Raw genomic sequence first — 21,573 nt, forward strand, 5'->3', positions numbered from 1 at the left:
TCCAATTCTGCTTCTGCAGTTTAAGACAGATGATGACAAATTGGAAGAGAATCAGAGGAGAGCCGTGAGAATGGTTTGAAGCTATGCCTGAAGATAATGCAAGGCTTCAGGAACTTAATCTATTTAGCTTTCAAAGGGAACATCAAGAGACTGTTTAAACTGACTCCGTAAGATCACAAGAAAGAAATTTGGTAGAAAAGATCTCCTCACAGTAACAGATAAAATCATACCGAGACAAGCAGTTGAAATCTGATGCTAGAGGTAAATAGCAAATTTTAATAAAGCAGATCAATTGAATTATTGGAATAATTTTTCAGGAGCTGTGGCAAATCGTTTTTCACCAGACTTTTAAAATCCAGATTGGCAGTTTTTTCTATACTGTGTGTTCTGGTTCAAAGAGGAATAAGTGCAAGGGTGTTTCTTTGTCTTGTATTGTTTGAGAGATCTGGACAGTTCTTACGAACAGACCTTCCTTCTTTATGTATCTGTGAATCTACAGATAAAGTGATACTCCTATAATGAAAACATACTTTGAAACATGCTTAGTTAAATTCATTTTCATTTTTGTAAATACTGGAAGTATGGCTGAACTCAATAATATAAGTTAATAAAGGTGTCTCGCTGACTACCAAAAGTGTGTTCATTGCCTGGAATAGTATCTCATGGAAAAATGAGATGCTGTTTTTCCCAAACCAACTAGTGATTCCTAGTTGATATATGGTATTAATATTAAGATAATATGAGTTGTAGACTACTGAAGAATGAATAAGGCTGAGCCTTCAAATGCTGTGTTTATGTGGTTACTGCATGACACTGGACTTCAGTACTTGAGGCTAACTGTGTTACTTAAAATGGAATTTCAGGTGCATTAATTACAATCTTTCTTTTCAACAGGCCCATGCTAAAGTCTGGCATCTCTACAATGACCATTTTCGTCCAACTCAAAAAGGAAAAGTGTCCATTGCTCTTAGCTCCCACTGGATAAAACCACAACATATGACTGAAAAAAACATAAAAGAATGTCAAAAATCCCTTGATTTCGTGCTCGGCTGGTTTGCTAAGCCCATATTTATTGATGGTGACTATCCAGAGAGCATGAGGAGCAACCTCTCATCCCTGTTGCCTGAATTCAGTGAAGTTGAGAAGAAGTACATCAAGGGAACAGCAGACTTTTTTGCTCTTTCTTTTGGAGCTACCCTGAGTTTCCAGCTCTTGGACTCCCACATGAAATTCCAGCAGTTGGAATCAATAAGCCTGAGGCAGCTCCTTTACTGGATAAGCAGTGAATATAACAACCCCCAAATATTCATTGTGGAGAACAGCTGGTTTGTTTCCGGTAGCACCAAGAGAGATGATGCCAAATATATTTACTACCTCAAAAAGTTCATTATGGAAACTTTAAAAGGTAGGACTGAAGTTGAATTAATATGCGCTTGACAAAATCATAATGCAAAATAGCCTACAGAGACTTGTTAAAGAACCAGGCTGAAAACTAATTTTGGCCTTCAACATTCGTCTTGGCACTTGTGAAATGAGGCGCTGAATCCCTTTCCTGGGTTTGTTCTCTTGAAGACCCTAAGTATTTGGTAAGCTTGATGCAGCTGTCTTTGAAGTCAGTAAGAAAATCTCTGCTGTCTTTCGTGGGAGGAAGTGCAAAACATGTCTCAACTATACTTCAATGGTCTTAGGGAAATTTACTGTGTTACTTATTAATAGTATTATTGTAGCTATTTGTTCAGAGAAGATAGCAATTGTGTTACATTGCCATTTTCATAGAGGGGGTGGTCAAAAATGGCTTTAATTTTATTCTCAGCACTCATGAAGATGCAGAGGACTCCCACATTTGTTTCATCTGCTATTCCAGAAACCTAATTGTTGCAAATAAATTAAAAGGTGAATAAATACATAAGCCAGTGGATCCAAAATGGGAAGAATGGAATGCAAACCCGCTACTATCTGTTGCAAGTACAGTATTTCTAGTCTGCATCAAGTCAGATGAAGAGCGTATCTTCATAAAGGGGTCATATTCCTGTTACCCATATTTCTGCTTAGTTTGTAAATTGCTGGACATACATACAGGCATCTGCCCTTCAATCACAGCTGACTGGAAATAATTTCAATTTACAGAGTTTCTTTCATTTTAATGTGCCACTCAGTAAATAATAACAAGAGCAACAATAACAGTATGACACTCTTGTCGTATTAACTTAAGAGTTAGCACTTGGCTAAACTTTTTACAGGGAAAAAAAAAAGGCATATTTGCAGAAGGGACCTTGGCATCATTACAATGAGAATTATTGAACCCAAATCTGTCGTTAGAATTTGCAAAATCCAATGTGAATTCCAAAGTTCTCCATGCAATATCTAGGGGAATTTAATTGAGAAAGATCCACAAAAGGCATCATGTTGGCTGTGAGCAGTCTTGTTGGACAACATTAACGACCGAAGGCAAAGGCATGTGTTGTTTCTCCCAGACTGAGGACGTGTCTATCCAGTGCAATAAAGCACTGTAATGTAGAGACTCGTAAGCTATTTACCATGAGATTCACTCCAGCACTCATGGGGCAGTAAAAGGGCATTGGAGCTATAGCACTGAGAAGCAAGGATAATTAGTTTAGGCCCAGGGCCACAAAAATGTGGTTTTGCTGCTTCCTAGATCTGACCAGTATCTTTGCCTGATTGTGTATACGCACTGGTTCAGACAAAACTGCTTGTTTCTGTATCTATGTTAACAAGTAAGGGCAGCTCTGTCGGAGCAGGCCTGTAGAGTAAAAAGAATTGGTGTTGAGGGCCTGGTGTCCACACTGCACGCAGTCCTGAAGCCCATTTCTGGATTAGTTTCACCCCAAAGCACCCCAGGTCATGCATCCTGACACCACTCTGTAACGCGAACCAAAGTGTGATAAGGAGAGAGATTTGCTCAAAAGCGTGCTCCTGATTTCACTTGAAGTGCTGATGGAGATGTCCATTCTGACACTGCATGCTGTAGACAAGCTCCATACATGTTGTTTGGGGTTTTTTTTGGCTCTGAGAAAGGGTCTCTTTATGTGGGATTTACGGCCCTAAATCCTTTTAATGTTTACTATTATTGATCTTTCTTTTTTTTTCCCAAATAATTTTTAGGGTTGAATATAGTAAATAGAGCTGTAATATAAAGTAGTTAAATATTAATTAGAGCTGATAATTGGTTGGAGATGCCTTCTCACATGGGTGAGAACCACTTACTCTAGGGTCATATTCACTTCCCTGCTCTGTGTCTGGTGAAACAAATAAATTGATCGTTCCTTGTATAGTGGAGCATGTTGACCAGGAGGACATCCAAGCTCCTCTGTGCCATGTTGACTAGCCGAGGGCTTAGGTCATTATGTGGGGACTTAACAGGTCTGAATCCAAAGAGCCTTAAGGAGATAAGGAACAGTCAGGCCCCTGACAGGTCAGGACCGATTTACCGATCTGTTCTTAGGTATGTCCAGAAGCAAAACACAGATCCTTGGGCACCTTCCACATGGAAGCAGGGGCTATGGCCTTCATGCTCCTCACCTTCATGCACTGGGGTTGGACCGCAGCTGAGCAGAGGGTTTTAAGGATCTGTGTTTGATGTTTATGGGTCTACCATGTTTCCTTGGAATGTTTCAACTGAGCTAAATAGAGCGTGAACCAAAGTGCTATTTAATTTTTAACCCAGTTCTGGTGGAGTTCTGGCCTAAACAGCAGCACACTTCTAGGCATGCTGTGGGGGATTGATGAGGTCAGGACTTACTTCCAGTAGGTGGTAGGGACAAGGCCATTCAGTTTCAGAAGCAAGGACAGTTTAGGTTTCAGCCAGCCTGGCTTGCACACCTATAGGCATAAAAAAGAGGGGGGATAGACAAAAGAAAAAGAAAAAAAAAAAAAAACCAATAATTTTTATTGCGTTTTTTCAGTAATATGCAATTCAAGCGGGATACTGTGTTTGAGACTTCCAAACCTTTTGGAACTTCCAAAAATTTTTCAAGTTGCTTCTTTCATAGGTGACATTTAGAAGTGAATGCATTTTTAAACAAGGATTCGAGGAGAATTTTTATGAGGTGCTCAGGAAGTGTGGGAGTGCTGTGTGATGACTTACAGGAGGGATGAGATGCTGTTCAAAGAGAAATTCTCACTGAGACTAGTTCACAAAGTGGACCTGCATTGGCTTTTGCACTGCTGGTACGGCAGATGTCATCATGGATGCATGCAGAGGTTAGAAAAATACTGGCATTTACCAAACACAAAAGCATGATGCCTTTAGGAGGAGAAATATTCCATTTCCTTAGACGTTTTCTCATGACCTCTGATACAGACTGGGCCAAATTCATTGCTTTTTTAAGCACAGTTCATTTAATTGATTCAAACATGGTTACAATCAAGAATCTATGTGGTCTTTCATAACTGATTGTAATGAGGTACATTAATAAAACCAGGAAATGAGGATCTTGATATTCTTGTTGCCTGAAATAATGCTTTCAGTGTTACTAGGCTGGAAAATATTATGTACAGTCAGTACCCAGTTTGGGTTGACAGAAGATGGTGAGTAATAAAGATAAACTGCTGGCTACGCAGCCAAACTCGAGTTCAAAAGAACATTTAAGAATGTGCTTAAATGCGTTGCTGTATTAGGGTGGGTCTAATTACGTAATTAAAATAAGCACACTCCTTTGTGCTTTCCTGAACCTGAGCCTTGCCTAGGAACATTTTGCTGAACCTCAGTGTTTAATACAACTATAAGCGGGTATCATTTGGAATCTTAAAATAAAACTGTAATGCTGGCAATACTAACAGATGCCAGTACACCCTGATATTGACCTACAAAGTGTGTGGTGATTTTTAGAAGTCAAACAGTTGACATACACATATTTTTAGAAACCTTTAAATATGTAAGCTGGAAAATGCTATGTCATAAAAGATGTAAAGAGATAGAATTATCAAATAAAGAGGATGGTGGATGAGAAGCTCAACATGAGCTGGCAATGCATGCTTGCAGCCCAGAAAGCCAACTGCATCTGGGCTGCCTCAGCAGAAGAATGGCCAGCAGGTCCAGGGAGGTGATTCTGCCCCTCTACTCTGCTCTGGTGAGACCCCACCTGGAGTACTGCGTCCAGATCTGGAGCCCTCAGCACGAGAAGGACATGGACGTGTTGGAACGGGTCCAGAGGAGGGCCACGAAGATGATCAATGGGCTGGAGCACCTCTCCTGTGAGGGCAGGCTGAGAGAGCTGGGGTTGTTCAGCCTGGAGAAGGGAAGGCTCTGGAGAGATCTTATAGCAGCCTCCAGTACCTAAAGGGGACCTACAGAGAAGATGGGGAGGGACTCTTTATCAGGGAGTGCAATGATAGGACAAGGGGTAACAGTTTTAAGCTGAAAGAGGGGACATTTAGATTAGATATTAGGAAGAAATTCTTTCCTGTGAGGGTGGTGAGGCACTGGAACAGGTTGCCCAGAGAAGCTGTGGATGTCCCATCCCTGGAAGTGTTCAAGGCCAGGATGGATGGGACTTTGAGCAGCCTGGTCTAGTGGGAGGTGTCCCTGCCCATGGCAGGGGGTTGGAACTGGGTGATCTTTAAGTTTCCTTCCAACCCAAATCATTCTATGATTCTGTGATTATCACCTCTACTTACAATCTGTGGTAATAAAAATTCATCAGCACGCCAAAAGTGTTGCCGGGGTTTTCTCAATATGTATTTTTAGTGGAGGGGAAGGGGAAAAACAAGAGCGTAAGGTTTGTTTGCATACAGGGTAGTGCTGCACTGGTGGCAGGTAAGCTGCCCGGCCGTGAGTGAGCTGCGGTGCGTGCTCAGCAGAGTGCAGTGCAGTGCAGTTGCTGGCTCAGTTGCTGCAGACAGTTCAAGCGTAGCGCGTGCTGCTCTGAGGCCGAGGTTTGGCATGCCTAATTAGCAGCACTGCTCAAACTGCTGCCGCGCTGCTTCTCTTTTGAAAGCCGACTTGTTTAAAGCCAAGCCAGGTATCTCCCCTGCCTCGCACAGTGCACCCATGCCCTGGCAGCTCCCTGAGTGCAGTTGAAGTGTCTTCCCTGAAAAGGGCTTTGAGGCAGGCCCCGAATCATAGAATCATAGAATCCTTTTGGTTGGAAAAGACTTTTAAGACCATCGAGTCCAACCATAAAACTAACACTGCCAAGTCCACCACTAAACTTATCTGCCCTATTGCATTGTTCTTACACATGAATACTGCAAACGTTGCTGATATGGTGTAATCTACAGAGGAAAATGAGCACTGCGATAAGCTTGGTTTTGTTCTTTCCTCAGCCATCCGGTACGACGGAGTTAATGTGTTTGGCTACACAGTCTGGTCCCTCCTGGATGGCTTTGAATGGCATAGGGGATACAGCATTCGACGTGGATTGTTTTATGTTGATTTTCAAAGCCACGACAAGAAGTTGATGCCCAAATCTTCTGTCTTGTTCTATCAAAAGCTGATAGAAAAAAATGGTTTCCCACCTTTGCCTGAAAACCAGCCCGTAGAAGGGATTTTTCCCTGTGGCTTTGCTTGGGGAATTGTTGACAACTACATTCAGGTGAGTCTGATGATAAAGCCGACAGGCTGTCCAGCCAGATCAGCGCACAAGTTCATATTGATAAATTTGCTGGGTAGAGTGTCTTTGCCGATATATATTACCACAGTGCTGCAACGAGATGGGTACAAGGCTTTTGTGCCAAACACTGTGTCTTTCAGTCTTTACTAGACTTTCTGCGTGTGACCAAGGAGATCCAGGCGGATTGAGGTATGATAAATAACATTTTAGAAAAATATATGGAAATTGAAAGGGGTCTGATGCTCATCTTCCCTGCATATGTTATGTGATCAGTTACTGGAAGTTACTTGTTTTCAAATGGAAGTTGATTAGATCTGCTAAAGTGTATTTCCAAATGTCCTAGTCTATGAAATGCGAAAAATTACCGCTTTTTCATGTCCTTAATTTTAATGGTAATATATTTGTCTGCTGTGATAATATATGTTTTAAAAAACTTCCTGAAAGCTCTTAAAACTCCAATGGCATGTTTCAACATCTTATGCATATATATCCCGGTGCCATTGTTAGAGGGCTTCTGTGTAAAAAAAAAAAAAAAAAAGTAAACGATATTAGATTTAGATGAAATTTCTGTGTAATTTTGTGTAGCACTGTGTCTGATGGAGGTCTTTAGTGCCCGTGGATAGCACCTAGCTAGATCATGGATCCTGTTCCTAGCACTCACTCTTTATTTCAACTGAATCTGATACTTTGGGAGAACCTTTCAAATTTTAAGACTTCATAGCATGTGTAAAAATTGTAGCTTAGTTACTGTCTCTGTAACAGCTTGGCTCTGTAATTCTTAGATGCTGTTTTGGCTTGCAGGGCTTCTCTAACCACAATAAAGAGGTGTAGTTGAATTCAATGCTGAGGCTTGATCTAAGAACAGAATTTTTAATTTAGATTTTCCACAAAGACAGAATCTTTCTTAAGGACAGAGTATAGGGAACTTGTTTGGGTTTTTTTCACTCCAAAAGTAAGATCTGACTTTGTTCTTTTGAAAAATACTGCAGCCTCCTAACTTGGTACACCTATTTCCAAGAAAATTCAACAGTCATTGTCCTCCTAGCTAAATTAGGGATCGGAAATGGAATTGCTGCCTTTGGGATCGATAACAGCTATAAAGCTGCAGAGTCAGTCAGCCTAAGACAGTTAAAAAAATCCCTCCCATCCCCAAAACCTTCAGAGTGGAATATTTTCATTTCAAGAGGCCATTCAAACATTTTGTGCTGTAAAGCTTAGGTACTGTGATTTGTAGATGCATCACAGTGGAAAAACTCTTTTGACAGCATTCCCACAGTATTAGTGGCAATGCATGCTTTAGTAATCTACAAGGGACAATTCTCCAGAAAAGCAATTTCCCTCAGACATGCTGTTTTTTATTACTTTCTTCTATAAGCACAGTACTGACCTCTCCGGAGAAAACAGCAACTGATTTTCAGCAGCTTCTTTATACAGTCTGCAGACCTCAGCTACAAGTTGAACACTGGTTGTAGGCTGACACCTGCTTTTCAAACAGAGGGCAGGACAAGGAAATCTGAACTCGGGGGGAACCTTGCACCAGAAAAAAAAGGAGGGGGGGGGGAAGGCAAATAAACACATGTGGGAACAGTATCCTGTAGTTCGTATCTTTCTTGGAGGAGTTATGCTAGAGTATGAATGAGGAGATTTTACGCTGTGCATTCTTTTAAGTAATTCACTTTTCCATTTTCTAGTCCTTATTGTGTTTGCGATATTCATTAATAAATGGAAGTATAATTCTGTGGGACCCTAAGAAGCTCATCTTCTACTGTCTCCAGTATGTCATACAGGCAATTCTGACATCTGAAGCCCTAAAGACTTACGGGAAATGCATTTATTGTTGAAGGGATACATAGTGAGTTGACTTCGAGGTCTGAAAAAAAAATTGATTCAGACATCAACAGCCTGCTGAAATAACTTGGAAATGAGTTCAGTATGAGTTAAATAAAACAGGACATCTTTAGCAGGAAGGAAAAATTTTGCTTGTCAACTGAATTCATGCTAAAAATCAAGTGCAGAGCATTACTCATCTTTCATCACAGTCAGGAAAAGAACTGAACACAGAAATTATGTTGCATTCATTATTTCTTTTACTGCGTTCAGGGAGTGGTCTTGAAACTGAAGCTACTGGGAAATTTACAACAGACAGTCTCTCTGTAGGTCCTTGGGTATAGCTTCTTAATCTTGAAAAAAAAACATTTTAAAAATTACTGTAGTCTTTGAAGATCTGCTTTTCTGGAGATCTGATGCAAGCTTAGTGCTTTATCCCTGAGCAATCCCTTGTTTCCCATAGGGACTGGCGCAATCTGGAGAAGATATAAACATGGTGACCATTAGCATAAGCCTGTTTGGAAAGTAGGATGAAAATGATACATAGATTTGATACTTTTCTGGCGTCATATGTTAACAGAAGATTAATTCATTCATATGAGTGAGAGATGTTATCATATCAGACATGCGAGAGAGGTGCTAAGAGCAATGTTTTGATTTACGGTATTCTTTCACTAAGTTGTGTCTGATGGTGATGATGTTCCCACCTACCTGGAACAAACAGCTTGAACCTGGTATGTTTCTTCTTCTACCTAGGTAGACACGACACCCGCCCAATTTCTCGACTCTAGTGTTTATGTGTGGGATGTTCACCAGACAAAGAAGCTTATTAAAGTGGATGGAGTTTTCACGTCCAGACGCAAGCGCCACTGTGTTGACTTTGCTGCTATCAGGCTCCAGATCTCTCTTCTGCAGGAAGTGCATGTCACACACTTCCATTTTTCACTGAAATGGTCTTTAATTCTTCCTTTAGGTAACCTTTCTCTAGTCAACCACACACTTGTACATTATTACCAGTGTTTTGCTAGTGAACTTCTCAGAGCTAACATCACTCCTGTTGTTGCTTTATGGCAACCAATGCCCGAGAATCAAGAGCTTCCAGTTTCCCTTGCCAAATATGGAGCTTGGGAAAACCCAGAAACAGTTCAAGCTTTTGTTGAGTATGCCAAATTCTGCTTTATGAGTCTTGGGGGCCATGTCAAATTTTGGATCACAATGAATGAACCGCCTGTGAAAAACTTGACGTACACTGCAGGGCACAACCTGTTGAAAGCCCATGCGAAAGCGTGGCATCTTTATGACAAAGAATTCAGGGGATCTCAGAAGGGTAAAATATCTATAGCTCTGCAAGCTGACTGGGTAGAACCAGCTTGTCCCTTTTCCAGGAATGACCAAGAAGTTGCTGACAGAATTTTAGAGTTTGACATTGGCTGGCTTGCGGAGCCCATCTTTGGGAATGGTGACTACCCACAGGCAATGAGAGCATGGCTTCACCGAAGAAATAGTGTTGACCTGTATAATTTCCACTTGCCTTATTTCTCAGAAGATGAAAAGAAGTTAATCCGGGGCTCATTTGATTTTTTTGCCTTGAGTCACTACACTACTACCCTCGTGGGCTGGGAGAAAGAAGATGCACTAAAATATGACCACTATCTTGAAGTTCAAATGATCAATGACATCACGTGGCTGCACTCTCCCAGCAGAGCTGCAGTAGTGCCCTGGGGACTGCGTAAATTGCTGAAGTGGGTTAAATCAAAGTACGGCGATGTCCCAATTTATGTTATGGCTAATGGAATTGACGATGACCACAATATGGTGCATGATAAGCTCAGAGTGTATTACATAGAGAACTATATCAATGAAGCTTTAAAAGGTAAGGAACCATAGATGGTTTATATGTCACAAATCCCAGTATTAGTTATACACTGTGTGATAGAGTTTGTTTAACTTTAAAAAAATAAATTCTATGTAGAATACTCTGTAAATGAGATGTTGTTACGGCACAGCAGATATTTTTTCCTTTGATTTATGATTGATTGGTGTTACTAAACATGAGTAAGACGGACCTTGCATGTATTCTGCATAAGACAGCAGAATAACTTTTTTGTAAATTCAAGAAAATTAAGTAGATGTTATGTGAGCAGCTCCACGTGTATTTAGTCAGATTTTCTTCTTATTGCACTTCTTCTGTTGTTTTCCTTTGTTGCTTCTCCCTACTGATGTGCCTCAGGGCTGGGTATGAGTTCTGTTCCTCAGCTGTCTCTGTATCTTATCCAACATGATCTTATCCACCAGTGATCTTCATAATAATTCAGCTATCTACCTCATTATGCCATTTCCTGGACTCTTTCCTGCTATTCAGAACCCAAACCAGTCTTTTTCTGTGTCTCAAAGATTCATAAATTATAAGGCAAAAAGGAGGCCTTTTGTGTCATCGTATCATACAACACACACTGTTTTTTAAGAGAAGCACACACGCTGTTTTTTAAGAAAAGCACAAGACAAATGAGATAATTTTTACTGATGAAGAATCTTCTACATCTCACTGTGAGCTGTTGCAGTGGGTAATTATCTATTGGTTTTATATATAAGTGTGTGTATAGATATATGTAAATCTTGCTTCTAGTATTAATTTCTTTAGCTTCAGCTTTAAGCCTTTTTGTTGTGCATTTCCATGTATTTTACCCATCTAAGTATTCACAGACAGAAAACAAGCTCTCTCTCATTTATCTCTTTCATAAAGAACACAGACAAAGCTCTTTGTGTCCCTTACTATAAAACATAATTTAGAACCTTTCAATTATTAAACTTTTTCCCGTTGGCCAGCATTCTTCTTGAGAGGGGTAAACCCAGACCTGGACACACCGTTCCTACCACAGCCGCACCTATATCACAGGCAGGTATAACGTAACCTCTTACCCTTTTAACTCCTCTTTCCTACATCTAAGCAGCCCGCTAGCCCTTTTGGCCATGACAGCAGGTTGGTTACACGTGCGCTGTGGTTATCTGCTGAGATTTCAAACTCGGTTACAGATCCCGGCTCCCCAGGCAGAACCCCCTCTGCCCAAGCATGGCCTGCATGTTCTTTGACATGCTCACATTTGCTCATGTTCAAATGCCAGTTGCTTGCTTGTGGAAAGCTTGCTACGCTAGTTAAATTATGTCCCTAATCTTTGTGTTATTTGCAGACTTCGTGAGAAATAGTTTTACTTCTCTTTCATGCCACTGATATATTTAAGATCATTAAATATTTCAGTGCTTAAAACTAATCTCCACGACCACGGTCAAAATACACCTACTGTGACACCTACTTGGCCTGCAATTACATTTCTAGACTTAATAGTTCTGGTTGAGACCAGTTGAAATCTGTTTATTATGGGCTCCCCTTGACCTTGTAACATTCTATTTTCTTCATCCAAATGCCATAATACCAAGTCAGTTGCCTTGTGAAGTTCTAAGTATATTACATCAAACATCATTACTTTTATTGATCTGCTGATCTCATAAAAAAGATGTCAAGTTAGTTTGACAAGATTTATTTTTCATAAAGCTAAGGTGATTGGCATTAATCATATATATCTCCTGTAATTTGTATTTATCAGGCCTTACATAATCTATTCCACTCTCTTGCTCGGTAGTGAAGGATGGCTGGCAGTTCCATAATTTGCTAGGTCATCGTGTCCACTCTGTTAAGCATTGGCTTTAACTTCCTCCTCTGTAATTTCCACCTCTTGCACGAATTACTGAACATCAGTATTAAGTGCCCAAGAGTTCCTTCTCCAGCATTTTCAAGTCCTGGCTGCATGTTTTCTGCATCTGTATTTAAAAAGCATATCTTGGCTATATCTGGGCTTACAGTTTCAATTTGTTTTTTCTGTATTACTTCTCTCCTTCCTACCACTTTAGACCGTACCAGTTCTTGGAACTTTTGTTTTCAAAGTGTGTATAGGCTTTTCCATTCACCAGAACACCTGCACATCCCCCTGTTTTTTACAGAACTTTGTCATTTGTACTGATCTGGTACCAGTTTCTCCCAATCACTTCCTTCTCCCCTCTTCTATCCAGCCTGGAAATAGCTCCTATGTTTTTCAACCTAACCAGTACACGTAAGCCATATTTTCCTATCTTTCCACCTTCTTTGCCATGGATGAATATGTCCCTGCTAAGTAGCCATAATACTTGCCATTAAGCTCAGTCTCCTGCTTTTGACATCATACACTCCTCCACAGTGTTTGGACCATCAGTAATACTAGCTTTTTCATTCTTTTTTTCTTCTTCTGCTCTGGTATCGTGCTTTTATCCATCTTGTCCTTACACAAGGAGCAAGCTCTTAACCTTGTCATCGTGACTGATTCAGGTTTCTCCAAAACTTGCATATTTTTTTTTGCAAGACCCTGTGCGGTGATTGAGATGAATTACAAATATTGTGTCCTTACCTCAGCGTCATGCCGGAGAGGAATGAGAGGGGATTTGGTACACGTGTGCTCTTGCCTTAAAGTTCATATTCTACCTTCCAGCTGGTTTCAGGGACTGCATGTGGCAGCATTTGTGCGCGTAATGTTGCTCACCTGCATTGTTCCAGGGGAGCCAACAGGATTGTGCAGATAAATGATTCCAGAATACAGTGTGGAACCCTTTGGACTGAGGCTGTATTTTTAAGTGCTTTGTACACAAAGTACATCTCTGCCAATTGAAAACAAAGAACAGCAGTAACCATTTATGTAACACCGTTAAATCCACATGCAGTTTTACAAACACAAACTAATTATCCTGGGTTGCAGCTCTGTAAAAGGGCAGGTAAATATTATTTCGTTTTACACATGAAAAGTAGGTTAGAGGTACTAAATGTCTTGCATGTGGCTGCAGAAAGAATTCTTTCCAGAGCCATATGAAAATTCACCAATTATTAGCTTTCGGTCCTGTGTTCATCTGCTAGAAGATGTTGCTTTAATTTGGTAAAAATTGTGATTTTGAGAGATAAAAGTATCACAGTTTGCGTCTGCTACTGTGGATCGATTGGTTTTGTCAGGAGGGACTGGTGGCTCAAGGTTAATGCTCCAGCTGCTGGACCTTTTCCAGTAGCAAAGGCAGCAGTACGTATTGTGGACATGTTCTCAATAAAGACTAATACAGGTCACCTTGGATCAGAAACTCGGGTCAATAAAAAGAGAGGACTATGATCTGCATAACCTTTCCACTTGCACTGGCAATATCCCAGTACACGACCTTGGCACGGGCATGTCTTTCCCTGGTGTCACTGTGCCTTTTGCCTAGTGAGGAGTGCAGCCTGATGTCCTCCATTCCTTGGCCGTCCCCACCAGGAGATGCTCTGCAAGGGAGAAAGGAGCAATCAGAGAAACAGGTTGCAGAAATCCAGGTGTACGAAAACCAAAACCTGTATTCTTTCTTACATAAAATAGAGAGCCGTCTTTTCGTGATAGGCTCCATGCTGATCATTAAACACAGTCATGCACTCGCAGCTGTGTTTACCAAGAACGGGGAAATAAATTGCAGGATACTCTCAGATCATACTGTCTGGCAATGGCTGACAGATTCTTACTTTTTATGAGAAACACTTCATAGATGTACACGTACCTTACCTTATTTTGGGGAAGAGAAGTGCAGATGTGGGTTTAACATCCCCCTGCCCCTGCTTTATGTACTGGCATATGGTACTGCTGTTGAATGCCAAAGTGATGTTTATTAATTTCTTCAACCCTTTGTTTTCTTTCACAGCTTACACCTTGGATAACGTTAACCTGCAAGGATATTTTGTCTATTCTTTTAATGACAGGACTGCTCCTAAGTATGGTCTCTACAGTTACGTTGCAAATCAATACGAACCAAAGCCTTCTATGAAACATTACAGAGAAATAATTGACAATAATGGTTTTCCTGGTCCTGAAACTCCCGAGCTGCTGTGCCCAGAAGAGATTGCCTCGTGTCCTGAATGCCACTTCTTCCGAACCAGGAAATCATTATTAGCTTTTATCTCTTTCATATTTGTCGCTTTTATTGTTACTATATTCTTCATTACTTACTACTCCAAAAAGGTAGAAAGAAGGTATAAATAGAGCTGCCTCTTTGAATACATCATTCACTGGCCTTTCTCTTGCATCTCCTTGGGAAATCTGAAATAAGAGCGCACGATGTTGTGATTGCTTCAGCACTAGGAAGGCATTTACATTGCCTGATACCGCAGGACATTGACACTGAGAAGAGATTGCTAGCATATGGCTTCCAGAAGTCCTTTTCTCTGGTTCAGTACATTTGGTTTACGACCAGTCCTTAATTCCTGTGGTTGGAGTTATCTCACAACTTTCCCTGGGACCTTTTGTTGAGCCATGCTTTCCCCTCCTTGGTTTTCTCTCGCTGAGTGGGACAGGTGAGAGTATGTTTTGAAGACATAGCGTGGTGGAAGAGCCTGAATGTCAAATTCTCCAAGAGAAGACTGAGGACAAACAAAATGGTTTACTTCTCCAAATTAGAGTTTAATGCTGTTGCTGCTTGATCAGGGCCAGCACCTGACTGGAGCAGTGAACATGACTGAGCAGAGACAGAGGAGAATTGCACAAAGCAGCGCCGGGGGAAAGGACACCCCCTTTCTGAAAGCAGTTGCAGGGGGAGGAACAGGGGGACACCAGTCTGTGCTGCTGGGAGCTCTTGGTAAACCAGTTAACTGCTGCTCAGGTTTGCTGCATCTGACTTCAGGATGTCATTAGGGAACTTCAGCTAAAGGAACCGTGTCTTTCTCCATGGGGGAAGCAACAGTGGTATGTCCAGGGATGGCAGGGGTCATACCATCTGATGGGAAGAGATGGGAAGGGCGAAAGGGCTTCTCTTTGATTTGCTGAGTAAAAAAACAGAGAGCAGGAGCTGGGCTGTCTCTGCCGTTTCAGTTGTCAGCAAGCTGTGTGCCTGACCCTGTGCCTGTGGACACGGCTGGGCTGGGGCACCCCATTGCACACAGCTGGCTCTGCGCTGCAGCCCAGCTACTTACCTGCTGGAAACTTGTGGGTAATTTAGTAAGATGCTCCCTCCATGCCATTTGTGTTGAGTTTGGAGCCTTTAAATCCCAGCTTTTTGGAGTAGTAATCCAGCACTTTATTGCTGCTTTTGCCAGGGTCTGATGGTGTTGGTCCAAGCCTCTTCCAGGTTGGCTGGAGGGTCTCCTTTGAGCAACTGGCTCTGGCAGCATTTCATCTCGAAGTATTACTGAATGTCTGCAGGCCTCTCAGTTTTCTCTCAGCAGGATAAATTAGCAAAATATTAGCAACAATGTTTATTAGTCGGAATAGAGAGAGAATGGAAAAAAACTCCCTACGTTATTTTGCCTGTCCTGTGAATCACTGCAGTAGGAGTGTCCTCAGTACAAAGCAGTGAGGTCATTTTTCTCTGGTTTCTAACTCTAGGCCTGCATCGCCTTTAGCTGTAATTGTATTTTTATTGCCATGTGAATAATGTCACTCACTGGAAAGAATATTTTAAAGGAAATGTTCTCTGTGTTAATTAAGAATTATTTATCTACTAAAGCTGATTATGCTGTGTTAAATGTGATGTTTATCTACTAGATGACTAGTAGATGACTAAATGACCTCCCAGGGTTCCTTTCAACCTGAATACTCTGTGATTCTAGACTGTAAATTAAAACGTACCAATGAAATATGATTTTCATTTGTACCTTAAGATTATATTTTTTCTTAAATAATCTATAGAAATAGAAAAGAATTAGTATCTTATCATAATGATTAATATATTTGTCCTCTAGTTCCAGTCCTAAAATGGTCTGTCTTTGCACTAATGTATATTTTGGTATCGAGATTAAGGTGAAAAATTCAGGGTAAGTGATAAAGTATTAAAAATATATATAAAAATTATTTATAGCCTGGTGGGACTTGCTGAAGAAGAGCAAATTTTAAACTGCTGTATATTTCTGCATTGGAGCCTGGCGCAGTGTGAATTATAAAGAAATAGCTCTGCCTAAATGTGTGAAATGCCAAATGGCTGTCTCCATGGCGTGGCAATGAATCACCTTGCAATACATTACTCCAGTAGTCAGATGCCTTGACAGTACGTAACAAAAAGTGACACTCGTTTAATACAAGCTGTAGCCAGGTCATGCCTAACTTGTATGTTATGTGGGTTGCGTGTATGTATGTTATAATTATTTTGTTGTTGGGTAAAACAAAAGAAGTCTGGAGCTGATCATTGTGAGCAGCCGAGCATACGTGCGTGTCTCCCCTGGGTTTGAGGGGGCTCAGGGGGCCTGGGGAGGGCAAGCCCAGAAGAGGACGGGTGCCATGGCTGGCGGGCAGCGGCCTGTCCAGACACTTCACTAACCATTAACCATCCAGCGAGTTGCTGCCCTGTGCTATTTAATGGCCCAGCCACGGCACAATGTGTGAAACAGCAGTCCGAGCACGGAGGAGACACTGCCGGCTCTTCCCGTAGAGGCTGGGTGATATGTAACCGCCGACAGGCAGATGGCACCAGCTGGATATCTAATTTGTAGGTAAATTGGGATTTGTTGCTGTATGATCGCATACGCTCATGGTGCTCTGGCCCATAGGAATAAGGCAGCCTTTGGCGCAATTCCCTTCAGAAGAGTTTTTAAATATCCCTGCAGAGCAGTGGCCGGCTCGAGCTGGGCACAGCGGTTGCCGAAGTCCTCTCCTAAGCAGTCTGCCTGCAGTGCTGCCTGTGCACAGCGATGCGCAGCTCTCGGCGAAGGAATTGTATAATCATGGGCCTGGGAAAACACAGGCTGGTCTGATGGAGATAATGGTATGGTTTTGCCCCGGGAATCTGCTTCATTTTACGTAATTAGGGGCCAGCGCGAGTTTCTTGTCAATCTTCTTGAAAAAAAAATCACCTTCCGCTAACAGCAACAAAGCCCTTGAATAGGCAAAGATTAGGTACCTGTCCAAGAGGAACTGCAGTGTGCTCACGCAAACTGATGCGGTAATCACCTCCTGCCATCAGGCTGTGGGCTGTGGGGCACCTCTTCCCTTCGATACCCACGTGTGAGCGATGATCTGGCACTTCCCCGTCACCATCTGTGCATCTAGAGCAGAAATACCCACAGCAGCAAGGACTTCGAGCAGAGGGGACTCCATACGCGGGCTGCAAAGACAGCTCGGGGGAGGATGGTGTTTTATTTTCCAAAGAGGAACCGGAGTCTTCATGTGATGGATGTTAACATGCAGTATCTTCTGCAGGCTGCTTTCTTGATTTTAACCGCGTCTCTAGAATGAAATAATATTGCCAGTTTACTCAATGCTCCAGATCAAACGTGCTGTAAAATACAAAATTATATTTTTACTCAAAATATGTTCGTGGCGTGAGTGCAAAGCTTCTGTTTTATTTCTTGAAAAGGTTGTGCAGAGTGACTGTGGGAAGGATGTCTTTGCTAAATGAAAGTTCTATTGTTTTTATAACAATCTCAGAAATTAAATAAAGATACTGTACGTAACAAACTGTAGCACAATCTTTACTGTTTAATCTGTCCCATCCCTCTGTTTGCAACATGAAGCACACAGTACCTTAGGAGAGGCTGTTATGATAACTCTGCAAGGAGTCCATGTTGCTGTTTGTTTTTCCAATGCCACATAAATAACTGTAACTTTTGTTGGAGATTGCTGGGGCCTGTGTCTAAACAGAGTTTTTTCCAGCAGACCTAGGGCTTTGGAGGGGGTTTGGGTCTTTGATTTTTTGTTGTTTGGGTTTGTTTTGTTTGGGTGTTTTGTTTTGTTTTTAGAGGGACTATTGCTATTTAAAAACCTTGTGGAAGTAACCACGCCAATATAAGAGTGTTTCCTTGCAATAGCTTATTTCATCGTAACACTGCAGTAAATTTAACAGCTCTTCTCCTCCAGCAGAGCTGCTCACAGGCTTGAAGGACTTTGTCAGCATAGTTGTGGCAGTCAGTCTGTGGCATCCTTGTTAAACAGCATGAGGAAAGTAAATGTCAAGGTTAAAGGAAGTAGGAGCAGAAAGGGACAAGTCTAAGGAATGGGACAGTGGCCACGCAAGTGTCAGCATGTTTAAACACACAACTCGCCCTTCACTTTTCTCCTTGTGTTGTATCTGTTTGCTTTTGAGTCACTTAGTAAACTTGACCTGCTCATTCTGCTCGCAGAAACCTCTTAGGTGAAAATGCCCTTTATTCAGGGCGAAGAAATCAGTTTTAGGTGCTACATTTCAGCTTCAGCTGAGAAAGTTCAGTCTCGTTCCTTCTTCACTCATACAAACGGAGAAGAGGAGGTGAGGAAAAGAAAGGGGAAAACTCTTCCCGTCTTTGATGTGCCCCTCAGGGATTGCCAAACCACTCTTTGCCAGTCGTCACAAAGCTACGGCTGGTGCTGGTCGGTTAAGCCCCCCCTTTTTAAGAGATTGGAAAAAGAAGGAATAACAAGGTGAGGTGAAAGTGTCAGGATCCGATGTGTCGGAGGCTTTTATTTTGTTTTGTGAGTGGAACAGAAACACCACTGTCAAACGGTTCTGAGAAAATTAGGATCGCTAAGAAACCAGAAAGCTGAAATAACAGCAGCCTACAGCCAAGACACTTGTGGGTGCTGACATTTTGCTGGCTATTATTTTGTGATGCTTTGTGTGTTTGTGAAGGAGTGGCAAAAGGGCCAGCGAGGCAGAGGGAAGCCAGGGAAAATACTAAAGAAGCAGGGCAGAAAAGCCACAGGCACAAGCAGATGCATGAGTTCCTCACCCTGGGAGCTGAGGGAACATCCCCTGCTGTGGGGATGGGCCATGGGACTGTGAATATTCTTTGTTAAAAAAATAAAATTTGAAAAAAGGATCTAGTGTGTAGACTTCCTACCTGCATCGTATTTTTCCCTTAATCGATATATCTCCTACATGCTGAATTTTATTATCAAAAGCCTTCTCCTTCTTGCAAGAGTTACTGGGAACACGACATGGCCCAAGCCATGGCTGGTTATCCCGTCCCAGCCCTCCTGAGCTCATCCAAGTGTGCTTCTGGGCCCGAGGGCCAGGAGGCCCATGGGGGTCTGAGGTGCAGGAGAGGTGGTCACTGTCACCAGCATGCTGATCAAAGCAGTGGGAATGACAGTGGTGATGTTTTCTAAAATGCCGCAAATTCACACCAAGTTGGATTAGTTTCTACTTTAGTTCTTTTCTATTAGTGGAAAGAGTTCCTTCCTTCCTAAGAGAGTAACATACAAGATTTTGGGGTTTTTTTTGGCCGGGAGGGATGAGTTTTAACTCTTCCCCCTATAACCTGGGATGTGCAATGTACTTCTCACTGATTTTTTTATGGTATCAGCCCTTGCAGGGAAGCAGAGGGCCTGGGCAGCGCCTTCTCAGCCCCACCTGTTTAGCTGTCAGGAGCCGGAGGAGCCTCCGAGCCGAAGATTCCCCCTGGGGCTGTGCCCTGCTGGGGTGCGCATCCGATGTGTCCCGGTGGGATGCTGGCTGAAATGGCCACTTGGCTCTCGGCAGCGAGCTGGCTGTTGCTTTGCTGCCTTCCGCACTCAGGGCTCTGTTAACAGGCTTTCGGCAGCGCTGTAAACCAGCAGGGCCGCAGAAACACAACACCTGAAGGAAGAAATCTGTTTTTTCCTCCCGCCGGAGGGAACCGCGAATTGGCCGAGTGTTTAGTTCAAGAGGTGTAATGGTATAAACTACCTGCACTGTAAAGTTTTATGAGGTGACAAAGTTTTGTAGTCTGGCAATAGCGCAGTGGAACTGCAGGCCATCGCATGCCCTGCCAGGAAAGGGAGGGGAGCAAGGCGGCGAGGAGGGCTTCCCGGCAGGCTGCAGCCTCTCCGGTCAGCCCGGAGGGTGCCCTGAGGGGTGCGAGGCTGCGGCTCCTCCAGCCTGGGACAGGCCTGATCCAGGGGCTTAGTGCTCCATGAAGAATGGAGCAGAGGCAGCTCCAGCTCCCTCACCACCTCCTCTTCCCTCTCGGGCACATATTTATTTACATTTGGGCTATGAAATGGGGAGCAAAATACCAAGGTATGACATAGGTATGCCAGGGCGTAAAGTTTATTTAGAAGACAAAATGCTGTTTATAGGCCTTATGGATTTTTTGTTGATGATTATTACTTTGCAGCAACCCTTCTGCCTCCCTCTCTCCACTGGGATCGAATGGGTCTTATTTCCAAAAGCTGAGAAAATAAATGCTGATAAAGTAAGCTGCCAGCATTGCAGTCATCTCTCCCAGCACTAGCTGAGCCTTTAAGTCCACTTCTGGTGGAAGTTTGTGAATTTTATACACATTTGTAACTCATTTATCTGCCACATTGCTGCGGGATCCGTGAGCGGATATTGCCTTCCCTTGCACCTCGCAGCGGGAGGCGACGGGGTCCTGCACTCGGCAGCACGTGGTTGCTCCTGCTTGGTATTCACAGGCACATTCCTCCAGCTGGTGATGTATTATTATTGGGCTGGAAGAGAAATAATGCAACCAAGCTCTTATTATTTTCTCTTTTTATCTGTTTGGTCATATTAATGTGGGATAATCATTATATAAATGCACAGGAGATGCAGTCAAGGACACATTCATTTTTAAAGTCCTCCAATGCTCTTGCACTTCAGTCATTCATCTTCTGTCTTTAATTACAGCAAGTGATCTCAGAGGCACTTAAAAGATTAAATTACTCAATTATTTGTAAAACCCTAATGCAATAACTGTATCTCTTTTCTGATAAATACCAGTGATTGCTGGAAAAGGTTGCCCAAGGCAAGAAAGACTGGGAGGCCAAGGAGGCCATATTGTAACGTTTTGGCTTAGCCCAGTGATACCCACTTAATTTTTCATTATTTGCAACCATTATTTTTATTCCCATTGATAGTAACCACAAACTTTTCCATCCCTGTCCTGTTGGTTTCAGCAGTGAGGTGAATGTCACTGCTCAGCTCTTTACAAGTATCTTGGCACCTCTCTGAGTGCAGAGAGAACCTCATGAGACGACCGGGTCATAGCCCCAGCTTAAAAAGACATAAAGCCATGGTTGGGCATCAGCATGGCCAGGCAGCAAACCCCATTCAAGGTGATGCTTGTGGAAGGGTTTGGTCTGGTGATTGGGAAGGGGCTGCGAACAAAACACGTGTGGTGGCTCACTCCATGTTGGGGTGGGTTCAGTGCTGGTGGGGCCGGGTGTACGCTGGTGTCATGCCGGTGGGCAGTCTGGCT

General features: G+C 42.5%; 1 protein-coding gene across 1 annotated transcript in view; it reads left to right on the forward strand.

Moving 5' to 3' along the window:
• The window catches only part of KL (klotho), a 52,854-nt gene extending 34,996 nt beyond the window's left edge, over positions 1-17,858 (forward strand). Inside the window, exons 2-5 of the mRNA XM_054185873.1 lie at positions 895-1,405; positions 6,286-6,554; positions 9,156-10,272; positions 14,136-17,858. Coding sequence (XP_054041848.1) covers positions 895-1,405; positions 6,286-6,554; positions 9,156-10,272; positions 14,136-14,473 — 2,235 coding nt within the window. The 3' untranslated portion in view covers positions 14,474-17,858. The remainder of the gene's footprint in view (positions 1-894; positions 1,406-6,285; positions 6,555-9,155; positions 10,273-14,135) is intronic.
• Positions 17,859-21,573: the final 3,715 nt, after the last annotated feature.

The sequence above is a fragment of the Rissa tridactyla genome, chromosome 1 (assembly GCF_028500815.1).
Source record: "Rissa tridactyla isolate bRisTri1 chromosome 1, bRisTri1.patW.cur.20221130, whole genome shotgun sequence".
NCBI lineage: Eukaryota > Metazoa > Chordata > Aves > Charadriiformes > Laridae > Rissa > Rissa tridactyla.